This window comes from Portunus trituberculatus, chromosome 32 (genome assembly GCF_017591435.1).
Source record: "Portunus trituberculatus isolate SZX2019 chromosome 32, ASM1759143v1, whole genome shotgun sequence".
NCBI lineage: Eukaryota > Metazoa > Arthropoda > Malacostraca > Decapoda > Portunidae > Portunus > Portunus trituberculatus.
Genome location: NC_059286.1, coordinates 3,383,625 through 3,400,681, shown reverse-complemented (window position 1 = coordinate 3,400,681; position 17,057 = coordinate 3,383,625). Strand labels below are relative to the sequence as shown.

At 40.4% G+C, this 17,057-nt stretch overlaps 1 protein-coding gene and 1 long non-coding RNA gene across 3 annotated transcripts in view; one reads left to right on the top strand and one right to left on the bottom strand.

The window, feature by feature from the left end:
* The window catches only part of LOC123512025 (carbonic anhydrase 7-like), a 158,537-nt gene extending 142,138 nt beyond the window's left edge, over positions 1-16,399 (top strand). Inside the window, exons 3-8 of one of the 2 annotated variants that reach the window (XM_045268170.1) lie at position 1; positions 2,405-2,543; positions 7,021-7,193; positions 7,997-8,157; positions 14,465-14,551; positions 15,210-16,399. The exon at position 1 is cut by the window's left edge and continues 164 nt beyond it. In XM_045268170.1, coding sequence (XP_045124105.1) covers position 1; positions 2,405-2,543; positions 7,021-7,193; positions 7,997-8,157; positions 14,465-14,551; positions 15,210-15,314 — 666 coding nt within the window. In that variant the 3' untranslated portion in view covers positions 15,315-16,399. Of the gene's footprint in view, positions 2-2,404; positions 2,544-7,020; positions 7,194-7,996; positions 8,158-13,333; positions 14,030-14,464; positions 14,552-15,209 lie in introns of those variants that run through there. The other variant, XM_045268171.1, reaches the window with a different exon arrangement.
* Positions 1-16,621, bottom strand: part of LOC123512026 — an 18,889-nt gene extending 2,268 nt beyond the window's left edge. Inside the window, exon 1 of the long non-coding RNA XR_006677011.1 lies at positions 16,350-16,621. This is a non-coding gene — a long non-coding RNA (uncharacterized LOC123512026). The remainder of the gene's footprint in view (positions 1-16,349) is intronic.
* Between the last annotated feature and the right edge of the window lie 436 nt (positions 16,622-17,057).

The window sequence follows — 17,057 nt, the reverse complement described above, 5'->3', positions numbered from 1 at the left end:
GGTAAGGTTAGGTGATATTAACCCCTTCAGTGCCATTTTTACCATGAGTTTTGAGTATGATTAGACGAGTTTATTAACATTATAAAGGGTCTATGGTGGTACAGTGGAACCATGCGTGCTTTGGGGTCCGAGGGCTTTTCAAGCGCACGGGTTCGAATTCTGTCCACGGTCCGAGTGTAGGTTGGGCTTCCTCACTCGGGGCAACGGTTTCCTAGCGGGTGGGCTTTGAGATAGGAGGTACCACAAAAAGTATGCCCTTTAGCACATAAATTCCCGTGAACAGCCCAAGTAGTACAAAAAAAGAACGAGGACAAATGAGTCAAAATAGAAGATTAATGGCCAGAGTTTTCACCATTTTTAATCCCCACATAAGTTTCTGAAGGTGTACAGAATCACCAAATGCTAACCAGAATGAATATGGAAACGTGTCATGGTGTTAATGGACAGTTTTCACTATTCTAATCCCCACATAAGTTTCTGAAGGTGTATAAAAATCACCAAGTAGTGAGCAAACTGAATTGGAAAGCACATCATGGTACTGAAGGAGTTAAATTAGGTTAGGTGAGAGGTTAGGTGAGTTGAAGTTTAGTTAAGTTAGGTCAGGTTAGGTAAGGTTATTTAGTTATTGATTAAGGTTAGCTAAGGACACGAAAAATAAAGTCTGGAAACTCGTCACATCACATCCATTATTATTACTGCCATAAGATGTTTTGATTTATATTGTTTAAAGTGAGATAAAATAAAGCAAGGTGTGTAGTTAGGTCAGGTTAGGTTAGGTTAGGTTAGGTCAGGTCAGGTCAGATTAGGTTAGGTTAGGTTGGGTTAGGTTAGGTTAGTTTCTTAGTGAGGTTAGGTTAGGTTAGGTTAGGTCAAGTCAAGTCAGGTCAGATTAGGTTAGGTTAGGTTAGGTTGGGTTAGGTTAGGTTAGGTTAGGTTAGGTCAGGTCAGGTCAGGTCAGATTAGGTTAGGTTAGGTTGGGTTAGGTTAGGTTAGGTTAGGTCAGGTCAGGTCAGGTCAGATTAGGTTAGGTTAGGTTAGGTTAGGTTAGGTCAGGTCAGGTCAGATTAGGTTAGGTTAGGTTGGGTTAGGTTAGGTTAATTTCTTAGTGAGGAAGGCACAGTAAGGAAACAAAGAATAAGTAAAGGCTCGTCACTTCTCACATCATTATTAATCAGCACTAGTATTTGATAATGTTAAGTTTGGTTGTTTTATTTCAAGTAGGTTAGGCAAATACATGAAAATTCCTTATCACTACTACTACTATTACTACTACTACTACTACTACTACTACTACTACTACTACTACTACTACTACTACTTCTACTACTACTTGGAGAATTAAATGATGCTAATGTTCTCATCTTAATGATTTGACATGATAATTTCTTCTCTTTTTTGTCATTGTTTTTTCCTCTCTCTGCCGTTCGCCTCTTACTTCGCTTTTTCCTTATTATTTTTATTATTACCCTTTATCTTCTCTCCTATGATATTTCTTCCTCCTTCACGCTGCTCCTCCTTTATCTATTTTTTTTTTTTCGTTTCTATTTATTTTTTGTATCTTTCCCTCTCCCTTATTAATACGTTTCTCTCATTTCCTCGCTGTCTTCTCCGCGTTGCTCATTTTTCTTCTCCGTACGCCCTTCTTTCCTCCATTTATGTGATTTATTCCTTCTTTCCTTATTTCCTTCCTTTCTTGTATTCCTCTTCTGGTCCATCATCGCTATCTCTCATTTCCTTTATTCTTCTTCGTAATCTTCATCATCGTTATCATCTTCATCATTATAATTTTCTTCTTTGTTTTCTGCTTCTGCTTCTGCATCTTCTTCTTCTGTTTCTTCTTCTTCTTCCTTTTTAATGGTTGTTACATCTCTCTCTCTCTCTCTCTCTCTCTCTCTCTCTCTCTCTCTCTCTCTCTCTCTCTCTCTCTCTCTCTCTCTCTCTCTCTCTCTCTCTCTCTCTTTCTAATCCTAATCCTTTTAATCTCCTGCACCTACTTCTTCTAATCCTTCCAATCTCTTGTATCTGCTTCTCCTAATCCTTTTAATTTCTTGCATCACCTCCTTTCACTTCTAATCTGAACTCAATATCTAATTCTATACCTCACGTTTCGTATCCTAATCCCAATCTTCTACTAATCCTTCTAACCAGCTTCTAATCCTTCTGTTTCCTGTACCTCCTTTCTTCTAATCCTTACCTGAACTCAGTATATCTAATCCACCTCCTTTTCCTCATCCTAATCCTAATCCTGTTCTGTCCAACGTATAATGCAAGAGTTAATCAGCACTTCTTTTGGCTAACTCTATTGTTCTTTAAGGTAACTGGCAATCAAGTGGGCCTTTTTTAGGATTTTTCTGTTGCCCTCAGCATAAAAAATATATAAATAAATAATCTCTTAATCCCACAGCCCAGGTGGAGATCGACGCCCCCGTGGCCCCAAGAGTGACTGGTGGAGGACTCAAGGGTGAATACATCTTTGCCCAGTTCCACTTCCACTGGGGGGCAGACTCTACTCGCGGCTCTGAGCACACCATCGACGGCGTCAGGTGGGTGGAAGGAGGTGGAGGAGGGGAGGGAATAAGTGGAGATGATAAGTGGGGCAGGTGGAGGAGGTGGAGGTAATAAGTGGATCAGGTGGAAGTGAGTGGAGGAGGTGACAAGTGGAGGGAACAGGTGGTATAGCAGGTGGAGAGAATGGGGATGGGTGTTAGGATAGGAGAGAGAGAGAGAGAGAGAGAGAGAGAGAGAGAGAGAGAGAGAGAGAGAGAGAGAGAGAGAGAGAGAGAGAGTTGAAATAGAAAAAGAAATAGGAAAAATAGACAAGGAGGGAAAAAGATCGAAAAAAAGAAAGCAAGAGACAGAAACAGAAAAAAAGTACACACACACACACACACACACACACACACACACACACACACACACACACACACACAAACAAACAAACAAACAAACAAACAAACCAAACACTTATAACCACCCAAACACAACCAACATCACTATTTTTACACCAGCAGCGTCGTTCACTCGCTTCGGAGCTTCAGACCAATTCACGGCCATCATACATAAAAGCTCCGAACACCTGCTTCTATTCAAAGGTTCGAAGCGGCGTCCTAAACCCAATAAGAATGACTTTCCAATGAGCCAACCAGCGCCCATTTTCACCCTGCATGTCCCTGACAGAAGGAAGAAACTCGCCTGCACCCTCCGTCTTCCTCATTAAACTGCTCCACCAATTAATTAACAACACAGAGACTTAGAGCGGTCGTTATGAGGAGGAGGAGGAGGAGGAGGTGGTGGTGGTGGTGGTGGTGGATTGGGAGATTTAGAAGGAGAAAGAGGATGATAGGCATGGAAAGGAGATAGAGGGCATATAAGAGGAGGAGGAGGAGAAGGAGGAGGAGGAGGAGGAGGAGGAGGAGGAGGAGAGATCTAAATAGAAAATTAGGGAATGATATAAAAAGAAGAAGAAGAAGAAGAAGAAGAGAAGGAAGAAGAGAAGAAGGAATAGGAGAAGGAGGAAGAAGAAAGAAGAAGACTAACTAGTAAATGATAGGCCTTGATATGACTATAGGAAGGAACATGGAGGAGGAGGAGGAGGAGAGGAGGAGGAGGAGGAGGAGGAGGAGGAGGAGGAGGAGGAGGAGGAGGAGGAAGGAAGGAAAAGTAAGGCTGTGTGTATACATGAATAGAATTGAAAAAGAGGGAGACTAAAAAATGTGTGTGTGTGTGTGTGTGTGTGTGTGTGTGTGTGTGTGTTCCTTGTAGAGCGTCTGGAAAGTATCCCTCAGTGTTTCCTCCATAAGATCCTTCATCCTTTAATTAGATTTCGAAGTTTATGCATCCCTCGCCTCCCTTGCTCCTAAAATTCAACAAAAATAAACTATGGAAAATTTCAGCTGGCGGCGGGAAATATTAATCGTTATTTTTGTATAGCATGAACATTTTTTGCTACCGACTCTGCTCTCTCTCTCTCTCTCTCTCTCTCTCTCTCTCTCTCTCTCTCTCTCTCTCTCTCTCTCTCTCTCTCTCTCTCTCTCTCGTAGTAGTAGTAGTAGTAGTAGAAGTAGTAGTCTCTCTGTGTTTATCTCTATACCAGTCTATACCAATGTCGTCACTTTTGCATTACTCTCACTTCTAATTTACAGTCTTATTTACACACTTCGATCTATTCCTCATCTCTTCTTAATTTCTCATCTTAGTCTCGCCAAGAAAAACCAAACACACTATGCTCTTGCCTTTACTGTTTCATTACTCACAGTTCTAATTTTTTGTCTTATTTCTATACATATTTCCATCTACTATTTATCTCACCTTAATTTCTCATCTTAATCTCACGAAGAACCAAACACTTGTCTCTTCTCTATCTAATTACTCACACTTCTAATTTTCAGTGTTATTAGTCTATACATATTTCTATCTAGTATTCATCTCACCTCAATTTCTCATCTTTATCTCACCACCAAGAACCAATCACATCATGCTTTTGTCTTCACTATTTGATTACTCACACCTCTAAGTCTCACCGTCTATTTGTTATGCACACTTCTATTCACCAATCGTCTCATCTTACGTTCTCACGGCCCTCACTCACCTATTGGATAACTTGTAACGACGAGACCAAAAAATATTAAAGAAAAAGAGAATTTCTATTGGCCATAACATGTCGTGTCATTCTGCCGTTAGTACCTGGCTAGATTATATCCTTTCCTCGATCTTGGCCTTACCTTTACTATGTCTCTTGATTACGTGTGGCTTAAGACAGGTAAAGGCAGTGAGAAGTGACGAAATTTCAACTCTCCCTTCTGTTATAACTAATATTAATCTCAATATTTTTAATCCTTCATCTTTTACATCTTCTTCTTTAAACCAATTTATATATCTATCTGTTAAAAATTTGATGGAGTGAAATTAGCTTAAGATTGGGAATAATGGGTTAACAGTGGCTTAAGACAGTGAGTGGTGGATTGAAAGTGGCTTAGACAGGAAGTGGTGGGTTAACAGTGGCTTGGGCAGGGAGTAGTGGGTTGATAGCTTAGACAGGGAGTGGTGTGTTGGAAGGGATTTAAGACGGAATGCTGGGTTGACAGGGGCTTAAGACAACGGGTAGTGGGTTGACAGTGGCTTAAGACAGGGGGTGGTAGGTTGACAGTGGCTTAAGACAGGGGGTGGTGGGTTGACAGTGGCTTAAGACAGGGGGTGGTGGGTTGACAGTGGCTTAAGACAGGGGGTGGTGGGTTGACAGTGGCTTAAGACAGGGGGTGGTGGGTTGACAGTGGCTTAAGACAGGGGGTGGTGGGTTGAAAGTGGTTTAAGTGGTGTGTTGACAGTAGCTTAAGACAGGAAGAGTGGATTGACAGCAGTTTGAGATAGGAAGTGACAGGGAGGTGGCTTAATTGATGGCTTCTCTTATCTATCCATCTATTTATCTATTTGTATTTTCATCAAACTATATTTCTGTTTATCTACGTATCTATCCATCAATCAGTCTATCTATCTATCAATTATCTGTTTATCTATCCACCTATCTATCTGTCTGTCTATCTGTCTGTCTATCTATCTATCTGTCTATCTACTAAGACTAACTGGTGAATGGGAAGTGGCTTAAGGCATTTAATGATGAAAATAAGACATTAAAACTCAAAGCACTAATAACAAAATGAAAATATAAAATACTAATGATTTATTTCCAACTCATTTTTTTTTCTAATTTAACCACATTCTCTCTCTCTCTCTCTCTCTCTCTCTCTCTCTGACACCTGTTTTCTCACCTGTGGTTCAGTTTGTACTTCGAGTCTTCTAAGTTCGCAGTGGTGTGGTAGGAACTGTCATCTCGAGGCTGGAACTTCTCTCGCGTCCTTACCCTTGTTGCTTTATCACCTTTTGTTCCCTTTAAGTGTTCAGTAATTACCTGTTTGTCTCCCACGTCTCTTACTTTTACGGTAACTTAGATAGCAAATTACCGTCTCCCTTCTGTGTGTTTGTCTTTTCTTTGTTCATTTTGGGTGCATTTCACGTCACTCCCTTCTCTGTTTTTTTTATCACCTTTGCTATTTTTTGCGTCAGTTTTGTCCTTACCTGTTCTTGTATGTTTCTATAGCATGTCCCGTTTTCCATAGATCTGTTGTAATAAGAGTGATATAAACCAAACGCTCAAGGCCAGTGATCAGGATAACACAGGAAATAATGGGCTCAGACTTGATAGAGGACTTGAAAGGAGATAAGGAGGAATTGGTTCTCAAATAGAGTGGTGGATGAAAATAAACACAGTAATTAGGTTGTTAGTGCTGTGTCATTAGAGTGCAGTTATCAGGTTAAATCAATTATAAGACAAAACATTTTCCACCTGGATGTTGCCAAAGTGTTGGTTGATTTTTTGACGCTGGAATTTGAGACACTATTTGTGATGTAAATGCATGTATTTTTTTTTTTAGTATACAACCCCTTAATAGCGCTGAGTCATTAGAGTGCTTTTAAAAGAAGATTATGCAAGAAGAGGAGGAGAATGACGGGTGGAAATAGACGGACTTGTATCATACAGGGACTGCCTCGTGTAGGTTTGATTGCTTCCTACAGCTTCCCTTTTTATTCTTATATTCTTATATCTTACGCTGCGTTTTTGTTTTTGTTTCATTGTGTTCACTTTGGCACGTCTCACTTCCCTTACCTTTACTTCTTTACTACCTGTGTTATTTCCCTCTTACCTGTTCTTAATATGTTTTATGTTTTTATGTCACTGTTTTTCTTATTTTCTTTTGTTTATTTTAGGTATGTTCCGCTACCTTGTCTTTACTAATTGACTACCTGTGTTACTTATCCCTTACCTGTTCTTGCTTTATGTTCTTATGTTCTTCTGTCTTACGCTTTACTTTTTATTTTACTCATTTTTATTTGGTACCTTCCACTACCTTACCTTTACTGACTTACACCTGCGTCACTTTCACTCTTACCTGTTTTTCCCTAACAAGTTCCATCTTCCGTGATTTAATACATGAAAAAACTAAGTACCGTCACCGCCTTCTGCAGGTACCCCATGGAGCTCCACATGGTGCACTACAAGGGTTCCTACGGCACTCTGGGTGAGGCTGTGAAGAGGAGGGACGGCCTGGCTGTGCTTGGCGTGATGCTCGAGGTATCCAGCAATGATAACCCAGCCCTTGCTCCCCTCGCCACTGCCCTTCTCAACGTGACTGATGCTGGTGCGTGCCTACCTGTGTGTGTGTGTGTGTGTGTGTGTGTGTGTGTGTGTGTGTGTGTGTGTGTGTGTTACTATTTCGTGTTTTTTTTATTTCACTGGTTAGTTTTGGTAGTTTGTAGTGTTTTTCTATGGATTTTAGTTTGTGTTTCAGATATTTAGTGTTTTATTTGTTATTTCCTCTTTTTTTTTTTTTTGGACTTGTAACTGAGGTAAAGAAAATATTTGTGTGTGTGTGTGTGTGTGTGTGTGTGTGTGTGTGTGTGTGTGTGTGTGTGTGTGTGTGTGTGTGTGTCAGCCACTCGTCAAATCTTCCTGGGCCGCATCCTTGACTCTTCCATCACCTCGCCTCGCTTCTCTCCCTCCCCGCTCTCGTTGTTGTTCTCCCCGGTATTCCCCTCTGCAACTCCTGTCCCCCGTGAACTCATGCCCTTTCATACCCTAACCACCTTACTCTCTTACTCCCTCACTCCCTTTACTCTTCTCACTCGCTATACACTCCTAACTCCCTCTTACCTATGCTCCTTCCCACCCTTTTCAATTCTCCCGTGGCTTCTTCCCTTACTTAATGCTCCACACCTTCACTTTTCTTTTATCTGTTCCCTATCTCCTGTTAACTTGCTTTTTATCTATGCATTTCTTCACCTAGCACACGCATTCCACCACACCCTTCGCTACTTTCACCCTTCCTTCATCTACTCCCTATTCTCTCTTAACCTCCCCTTGCATTCCTTCACCCACGCAACCAACGCCACCACACCCACCTGACATTTGCCTCTCTGACTCACCCTCCTTCTCTTCCGTCAGATATGTTCGCTGAGATTTCCGCCATGTACCCACTGAAGGCCTTCCTGCCGCGTAACATCGAGAAGTTTTACCGATACGAAGGTTCCCTCACCACCCCGACTTGCAACGAGGTGGTCACGTGGACTGTTTTCGACGAGGCTATCTCCATCTCTGAGCGACAGGTGAGCTAGGGAGAGGGGAACAGGTGAAGGACGTGATGCGAGTACTGGTAATGCTTTGTGAGTGGGGAAGCCAGGAAGAAAGGGTGTAATAGGTGAAAAAACGTGATTCAGGTATAAAAATTGAGTGTTAGATGTCCGTCACGTAGTTCAGGGAATTGAAGAAATGATGATAGAATTGGAGTTTTGGATGTGTGATGCTGATAGTGTTTGAAATGATCACACGGGAAGTAAAAGTAGTGAAAGGGAGACTAAGAAGGAATGAACCAGAGGAATGTGTTCTTACAGCGAGTGTGAGAAAGGAAATTTGTAGTAAATGAAGGGACATAAAAGGTAGTGTTACGAAAAGAGAGAGAGAGAGAGAGTTATGCATCAAGAATAGTATATAAAAGACATGTAGTTATATATTTTTTATGTAAGAATAACAATTACAATTCTCTCATTCTCTCATCGCTCTCGAATTTCCCAAGCTTCTCCATTTCTGGATATATTCTCTCTCTCTCTCTCTCTCTCTCTCTCTCTCTCTCTCTCTCTCTCTCTCTCTCTCTCTCTCTCTCTCTCTCTCTCCCTTCATATAACAAGTGTCTTCGTGTGTGTGTGTGTGTGTGTGTGTGTGTGTGTGTGTGTGTGTGTGTGTGTGTGTGTGTGTGTGTGTGTGTGTGTGTGTGTGTGTGTGCGCGCGCATATGTGTGTGTGTGTGTGTGTGTGTGTGTGTGTGTGTGTGTGTGTGTGTGTGTGTGTGTGTGTGTGTGTGTGTGTAATTCACCACGGTCGTCTGCTGGTCACTCAGCCAGTCTTCCCCATTACGGAGCGAGCTCAGAGCTCATATAGACCTTGTGTGTGTGTGTGTGTGTGTGTGTGTGTGTGTGTGTGTGTGTGTGTGTGTGTGTGTGTGTGTGTGTGTGTGTGTGTGTGTGTGTGTGTGTGTGTGTGTGTGTATTTACCTAGTTGTATTTACCTAGTTGTAGTTTTACAGGGCCTGGGCTTTACGCTCGTGTGGTCCCGTCTCCATATCTACACTTATCCAATTTTTCTTTAAAACTATGCACACTCGTTGCTGACACCACTTCTTCACTTAAACTGTTCCAAGTCTCAACACATCTTTGCGGGAAACTATATTTTTTAACATTCTCAGACATCTTCCCTTGCTCAGTTTCTTACTATGCGATCTTGTGCTTCGAATGTCATATTCTTCTCTCAGGATCAGTTTCTCATTATCTACTTGGTCCATTCCGTTGATCAATATATAAACTTGTATCAGATCTCCTCTCTCCCTTCTTTGTTCCAGGGTTGGTAGATCCATAGCCTTTAGTCTCTCCTCATATGTCATCCCTTCAAATTCTGGAACCATTCTTGTAGCCAATTTTTGTAGTCTCTCCAACTTCCTTATGTGTTTCTTTTTATGGGGTCCACACAACTCCTGCATATTCCAATTGGGTCTTATTATAGTACTTATCAATTTCTTCATCATTTCTTTGTCCATGTAGTGAAATGCTAATCCAATATTCCTTAGCAAATTATATGTCTCTCTGAAAATTCTATCAATATGGCTCACCAGTTGATTGTTTTCTTCCATCGTCACTCCCAAGTCCTTTTCCTTTTTTTGCTTTCTCAGTTCTACTCCATCTCCCATCTTATAGATTCCCACTGGTTGTCTTTCACTCTTTCCCATTTCCATGACATGGCTTTTGTCCACATTGAATTCCATCTCCCACTTTTTACTCCATTTCCAGAACTTAGGTGTGTGTGTGTGTGTGTGTGTGTGTGTGTGTGTGTGTGTGTGTGTGTGTGCGCGCGCGCGCGTTCGCGTCTGCGTGTGTGTGTGTGTGTGTGTGTGTGTTTCGTTGGGTTGTAATGTGTGATTTTCTTAATTTCTTCATTGCTTTTCACTCTCGCGGGCAATTTTCACCTTTACCGCCGTAGTACGTAAGGTTTAAAATTTATCAACTTCTCATCTACCGTGGTGATGGTGGTGGTGGTGGTGGTGGTGGTGGTGGTGGTGGTAGTGCTTCTATTAGTCAAAGAAACCAAACTACAACAACAATAGTTACCACTACGACTACTACTACTGCTACTACTAGTACTACCACAACAACAACTACTACTACTACAACGTACCACCACTAATGACATCACTGCGAGACTTGGAACTTTCTACAACAACTAGAACAACAACTAGTATAACAGCATAGTCACCGCTGCCTCAGGTGGGTTGCTGCCGTAGTGTTGCATTATTGTAGTACTTAAAATGCATGTTACCTGAAATATCATAGTATATGCTTCATTTTTTCAGTTTTCTCTCTTTGCTTACTCTTTCTATTTTTCTATGGCCAACTTTTTCATTTCTTATACTTTTTAATGTAATCTCTATGACCTGTGTTGTTCCTGACATTTTCCTTCAGTAATCTAGCTTACGACATTTAATAATTTTTTGATGTACACGTTAGTAAGAATTAGATGCTTCATTTTTTAGTAGTTAGTAAATTATCTTCTACAATCTTCTTTTGTTGTTGTTTTCTTAGCAGACTTACATAGCTCTCTCTCTCTCTCTCTCTCTCTCTCTCTCTCTCTCTCGAGGTAAGGGCCCCTACCCCCTCTTCACCTGTTTATTAAGTGGTCTCCTTACCTGTGTGGATGAACCGTCCCAGGTGATGTCAACAGGAAGATTGCTTTATTAAATCCTCCTTCATGTTATTAGCATTTTTCTCCTTCTATTAAGTATAGGAGTACCAGTGCGTTGCTTGTTGGTTTGTTTGTTTGTGCAGTTATTTTTGTTACTTCTGTTCTTTTACTTTGCTTCTGTTTGTTAGACTGTGCTGTTGGTGGTGGTAGTAGTAGTAGTAGTAGTAGTAGTAGTAGTTTTTCAGTTGTCTGGGTAATATTTCTACTGTTAGTAATTGTAATAGTAGTAGTAGTAGTTTTTCAGTTGTCTGGGTAATATTTCTACTATTCGTTACTGTAATAGTGGTAGTAATAGTAGTAGTAGTAGTAGTAGTAGTTTTTCAGTTGTCTGGGTAATATTTCTACTATTCGTTACTGTAATAGTGGTAGTAATAGTAGTAGTAGTAGTAGTAGTAGTAGTAGTAGTAGTAGTAGTTTTTCAGTTGTCTGGGTAATATTTCTACTATTCGTTACTGTAAAAGTGGTAGTAGTAGTAGTAGTAGTAGTAGTAGTAGTAGTAGTAGTAGTTGTTGTTGTAGTGGTAGTAGTAATAGTAGTAATAGTAATAGTAATAGTAGTAGTAGTAGTAGTAGTAGTAGTAGTAGTAGTAATAATAGTAGTAGTAGTAGCACTAGTAATAGTAGTAGCTGTAGTAGAAGTAGTAGTATATAATCAAATCAACTTTTCCTTTAGTATTTCCCCTCGTTCTCATGTTCTCAGTACTTTTTCCCCTTTCTGAGAACCCTTAGCTTCCCTCCTTTCCTCCTTCACTCTCTCACTCACTCCCTCACTTCCCTCCCTCCACTTCACCTCTCCCCTCATCTCTTACACCCTCACGTGCCTCCATAATGTGCTCCAAACCCCTCTGTTTCCTTTTTTATCCCTTGCTTTTCCTTCCTCCTTCACTTTTTCCCTTCTCCGTGAACTTCTCTTCCACACATTTCATAAAAAAACGGGAAAACGAAAACCCGGTCACTGTGTTTTACAAATGGCTTGCTTCGAATGAGTTTGTTTATATTTCAAGCTCCAGTGAGTTGTGTAAAGCAGGAAGATTGAGGGAGAGGAGGAGGAGGATGTGGAGGAAGGAGGAGGACTAAGGGAAGGGAGGCAATATAGGCCTAGTGTCATAATTATATCTCAGAGGTTTTGTTTGGAAAGAGATGTGAAATGTAAGTTTGTTTTAGTTAGTGGGATGGAGAGAGAGGAGTAAGACAAGGGAGGTAACGTGAAGGAAAGGCCAAATGTTGTATTTTATATCAGAGAGGAAACATCTGTAGCTTGTTTGATAGGAGAGACAAATGTAAGGTTGTGTTTTTCCTAACCCCTTCAGTACCATGCTACGTTTTCATATTTATTCAGGTTACTTGTAGGCGAATTTATAGTTTCAGAATCTCATGTAGGGATTAAAATAGTGAAGTTTCTGTGCCAATACTCTTCCGCTCTCCATAGAACCTTGCTAGTGTAAATAGAATCGTCAAATCACACGCAAAACTCATGGTAAAAATGCGTTCCAGTATTGAAGGAGTTACGGTGTTTATGTTTTAGTTGCCCCTTTCATATATGGTTTCCACGTTTTCTTTCTATTTTTCTGGCCTCCCTCCCATCTTCTATACTGCTCCCTCAACCCTTGTCTCGGATAAAAGAAAGAAAAAAAACGGGAATTGGTCTGAAATATTAGATTTTCTTATTGATTTTCTTTTTCATTGCCCTCTGTTTCTTTATTCCTTTTAACTCTTTATTCTGTGGCAAACCTTTTACGGTCTCCATTTTTTTCTCTTTCCCCTTTCTCCTTTTCACTATTCTCTTTTATTCCATACTTTTTTTTCATACGGTCTCTCTCTCTCTTCGCAACACCCGAAAAATTGCAACTCATTTTTTAATATTAAATAAACTGTTGCCTCACAAGCAGCGATTTGATGAGGTCTTTTTAAGTTACTAACCACACTATGACCTTTCTTCTTGCTCCACAACCACCTCTAAGTAATATACCGGTCAGAAAATTGCTAAATCTACTCTTTGAATTATTTTTCTTTCTTTTTCTTGTTGAAGTTTAAGATTTCGTAGCAGAAGAGTTATATTCCTCTCTCTCTCTCTCTCTCTCTCTCTCTCTCTCTCTCTCTCTCTCTCTCTCTCTCTCTCTCTCTCTCTCTCTCTCTCTCTCTCTCTCTCTCTCTCTCTCTCTCTCTCTCGTAGCTTCTGGTGGTGTGAGGTGTTCTATATATCGCAAAAGAGTCGACTTCCTTCCGATCTTTACCACCTCAGCTAACCTCTCCCATGTTCATGTTTTAGCTGCATTGCTCTCGATCTGTATAATCTCAGACAATTAATACCTTTGATTCTGCTGCAATATTCTCCCGCTTTACGTTACTCCCTTTGCCAACTGCTCATCCACTCCCTGTTTCAGCTGCAAGGTTCCTGATCTGTATAATCCCAGACAATTACTCCCTTTGATTCAGCTGCAATACTTTCCCGCTCTTAACCTCCTCTGTCCATTGCTTATCCACTCCCTATGTTTCAGCTGGGATTTTTCCGGGCCCTGCACCCTAGCAAACTCGAGGGGATTCCCACTCTGGTCAACAACTTCAGACCCGTGCAGCCGTTGGGTCTCCGGGAAATTCGGCGGCGGAATAAGCTTGTGCCGCGTACCATGGTGGCCTGCACGCCCTTCTGATCTGCATCGCTGCAACGGGATCACATTAAACTGTGTCCTTTCTGTTTAAATGCTTTCTTTTCTCTCAATACCGTTATTTTTGTATGTCTTTTGCTTCCCATATTTATTTCTTATTTATTTTCGTTATCCGGTATTTATTTTTCCTCGCTACGTCATTCACTTCCTCAAAATTTCAACTGTTATTCTTGCTTTCCTGGTTTTTATATTCTTTCCTTCTTTTTTTATTCCTTACCGTCTCCATATCAGTCATTCTTTCTGCTTCTATTTCTGTCTTATTTATTTTCATTTCACGGTATTTATTTTCCCACAAAAGTTCAAGTGTTATTTTTCCTGTACTTACTTTTTTTTATTTCTTTTGTCCTATCGTGTCTGTCAGTCTCTCTCTCTCTCTCTCTCTCTCTCTCTCTCTCTCTCTCTCTCTCTCTCTCTCAATTTCCTCGTCTAGATTTAGATATCAATTATTTTGCATATATTTCGGTTTCCTCTTACATTCCAGAAATTATGTATGCACTCAGTATTGAATAAAGTGTATAAAAGATGCGTAGTGTGGTGTTTTTATAAGAGATGAATTAGTCTCTTTTGTTCCCCGTGTGGTAATGTATTTTTCGTGTTTTATTATTATCATTATTACTGTTGTTGTTGTTGTTGTTGTTGTTGTTGTTAATCGTATCTATAAGTTTCTTTCTTATATATATATTTTTTCCTAACCTTAGTCATCTGTTTTCTTTTAGTGTGTTAATCAAAGTCAGTTGTATCAGTTATTTGCACCTTTTTTCTATATTTGCATTAATTTAATCTACTTTTCGTGTTGTATAATTCAATTCTGCTTTTCCAAGTATCCATTTTTTATACCATGTTTGCCAATAAATTATGTATGGGAAGTGTGTGTGTGCGAGAGAGAGAGAGAGAGAGAGAGAGAGAGAGAGAGAGAGAGAGAGAGAGAGAGAGAGAGAATAACAACATACTTTCCTTCCTTAGCTGAACAACTTCCGTGCCATGATGGATCCCCACGGCGGCAAGATTGTCGACAACTTCCGCCCGCCCCAGCCACTCAACAACAGGAAGGTGAGTTGCGCACTGGGAAACGTAGTAGTGGTAGTAGTAGTAGTAGTCACACAACCAATAACAGCTTCCATTTTAGTCGAATACTTTTATTTAACACAAATCATAGTTAATCGGGATAGACAACAGCAGTACTGGGATGCGCAGGGTTTATGAATGCACCTCTCCTAAGATTAACCGTCCATTATAAAACATTCGATTCTAAAGTACGCCTGTTCTCGCTGGGATTGTATTGGCGCTAAAGTGTATTTTGAGCCGATAGACAAAAAGACAAGGTCATTATTAGTATATGTTCAAATTTACCTGCCTTCCAGAGAGACGGAGACAGAGAAAGAGTGTATTTAACTAAAGGTCATATAGAGAAAAATATTCAAGTTATTCTAGTGTCTTCAAAAAGGGTTACGAGAACAATCACATGTAATATACTGTTAGAGAATTTATCCTTACCATTACACACTCACCTTGGGTTGAAAGAGTAAGTTCAATAAGAAGAAATTAATTAAGTTTGTTTAGCTTTACATTTAAAACTAAAAAGCTATTCTGATTTAACGAACGTGATTGTAAAAATTAATGAACAAATTAAGTCAAGAAGGAACATGAATTAATCCAGCAATACCTGGACACTTTCCCAGCACACTTGTTAACACCTGCCTCCCCACAGGTGTTCGTGTCCGCCGAGAGCAGCGCTGACTCCTCCACCATGAAGAAGGTCGGGCTCACTTTCTACTTCATGACCTCTATGGCAGTGCTCATGATGAATATGTAAATGCCTTTCCTCCTCCACCTCCACCATCACAACAACCTCTTCCTGCATTTTCTCCCTCCCCACTCTTCCTCCTCCTCCCTCCGGTGCGGGGGCGGTGGAGGGGCGGCAGGGGTGAGGGGTGTGGGTGCAGGGCGTGGTGTCTCTGGCCACTTCTGTGACGTCGGTGCCTCGCGCACACTTCTGCGTCACCCAGTGGAAGGAGAACCGACGGAGAACCGAAGAGGTGAACCGCTGCCATCATCACCATCACCACCATTGTCGCCACCATCAGTATTGTTAATAGTGACTGAAGTTTTTACGTTGCCCCAGTACCGAGTAATCTACTCATGAACCGGCCGCTTCACACACTCACTCACTGTATGAAGCTCCGAATCTGAGACACTTTTCATTTTTTTTCTTTTTTCAATGTCATTGTTCTATGTCTTTCAATTTACTCAAGACTACGAGAAATAAGTTCAAGGAGTATGACGAAGCAAGGATGTGAACCAGAAAGAAACACTGCAAACGAAGAAGAAGAACAAGAACAAGAAGAACAAGAACAAGAACAAGAAGAAGAGAGAGAGAGAAAAAAATGTATCTACGTAGTTGATCAGACAAGTTGACTCGACTCTTGTTTCGAAGCAGCGACTCGAAACGCGGTTCACTTTTCCCATGGTACTCAAATTTGTTCCCTTCCTCATTAAATGCCAGTAATTATGTGAGGCCAGTACTTACCAAATTGATATACTGTACATACACACACACACACACACACACACACACACACACACACACACTCTCGCCTTGTTGTTAACGCACACATTCCCACTTGTGTGCGTGTGTACGTTTGTATGTGTGTATGTATGTAAACGTGTTATTCAGCAAAATGTTATGGCATTTCAATTTACACGAATTTGTACATATATATATTACGGCCAGTGCTAATGACTAGTCCCCCTTCCACCTGGTGTGTGTGTGTGTGTGTGTGTGTGTGTGTGTGTGTGTGTGTGTGTGAGTTAGTGTGGCGTGCCAAATAAGCTCAAATATTTAATAGACTCTCTCTCTCTCTCTCTCTCTCTCTCTCTCTCTCTCTCTCTCTCTCTCTCCAAAAACCCAGATATTAGTCACAAAATTGCAAATAATCTCTATAAGTGAACATGTGTGTGTGTGTGTGTGTGTGTGTGTGTGTGTGTGTGTGTGTGTGTGTGTGTGTGTGTTAGCCAAGATGGGTGTTATTCAGTGTACTTGTCTCCCCAAACACCTTGTATATTTCCTCATCCCTATGATAGATACACTTGTATTGTACATGTTACCGTGTAGTAATGAAGTTTTCCTCTTAAGAGTATATTAGTTATAGTGTGAAATTACCTTTATTATTATTATTATTATTATTATTATTATTATTATTATTATTATTATAGATCTTATTATTACTTTTATTACTTTTATTGTTATTTTTATCATTATTATTATTATTATTATTATTATTATTATTATTATTATTATTATTATTATTGTAAGTAAGTAGCTATGTATCTCTCTCTCTCTCTCTCTCTCTCTCTCTCTCTCTCTCTCTCTCTCTCTCTCTCTCTTTGTAGCCATTTAGTGTCCTAAGGGAGAGACAACCATCAGAACATCATCATTAAGTTGAATAGTTTGTACTAATTTCTCGCACTGTATTACAAATGCTCTTGTAACGAATTGAAGTAGTGAATAAATTGTAGCATTACTCTTCGTGTCTTGCTCCTTCTGCGACTTGTTGCT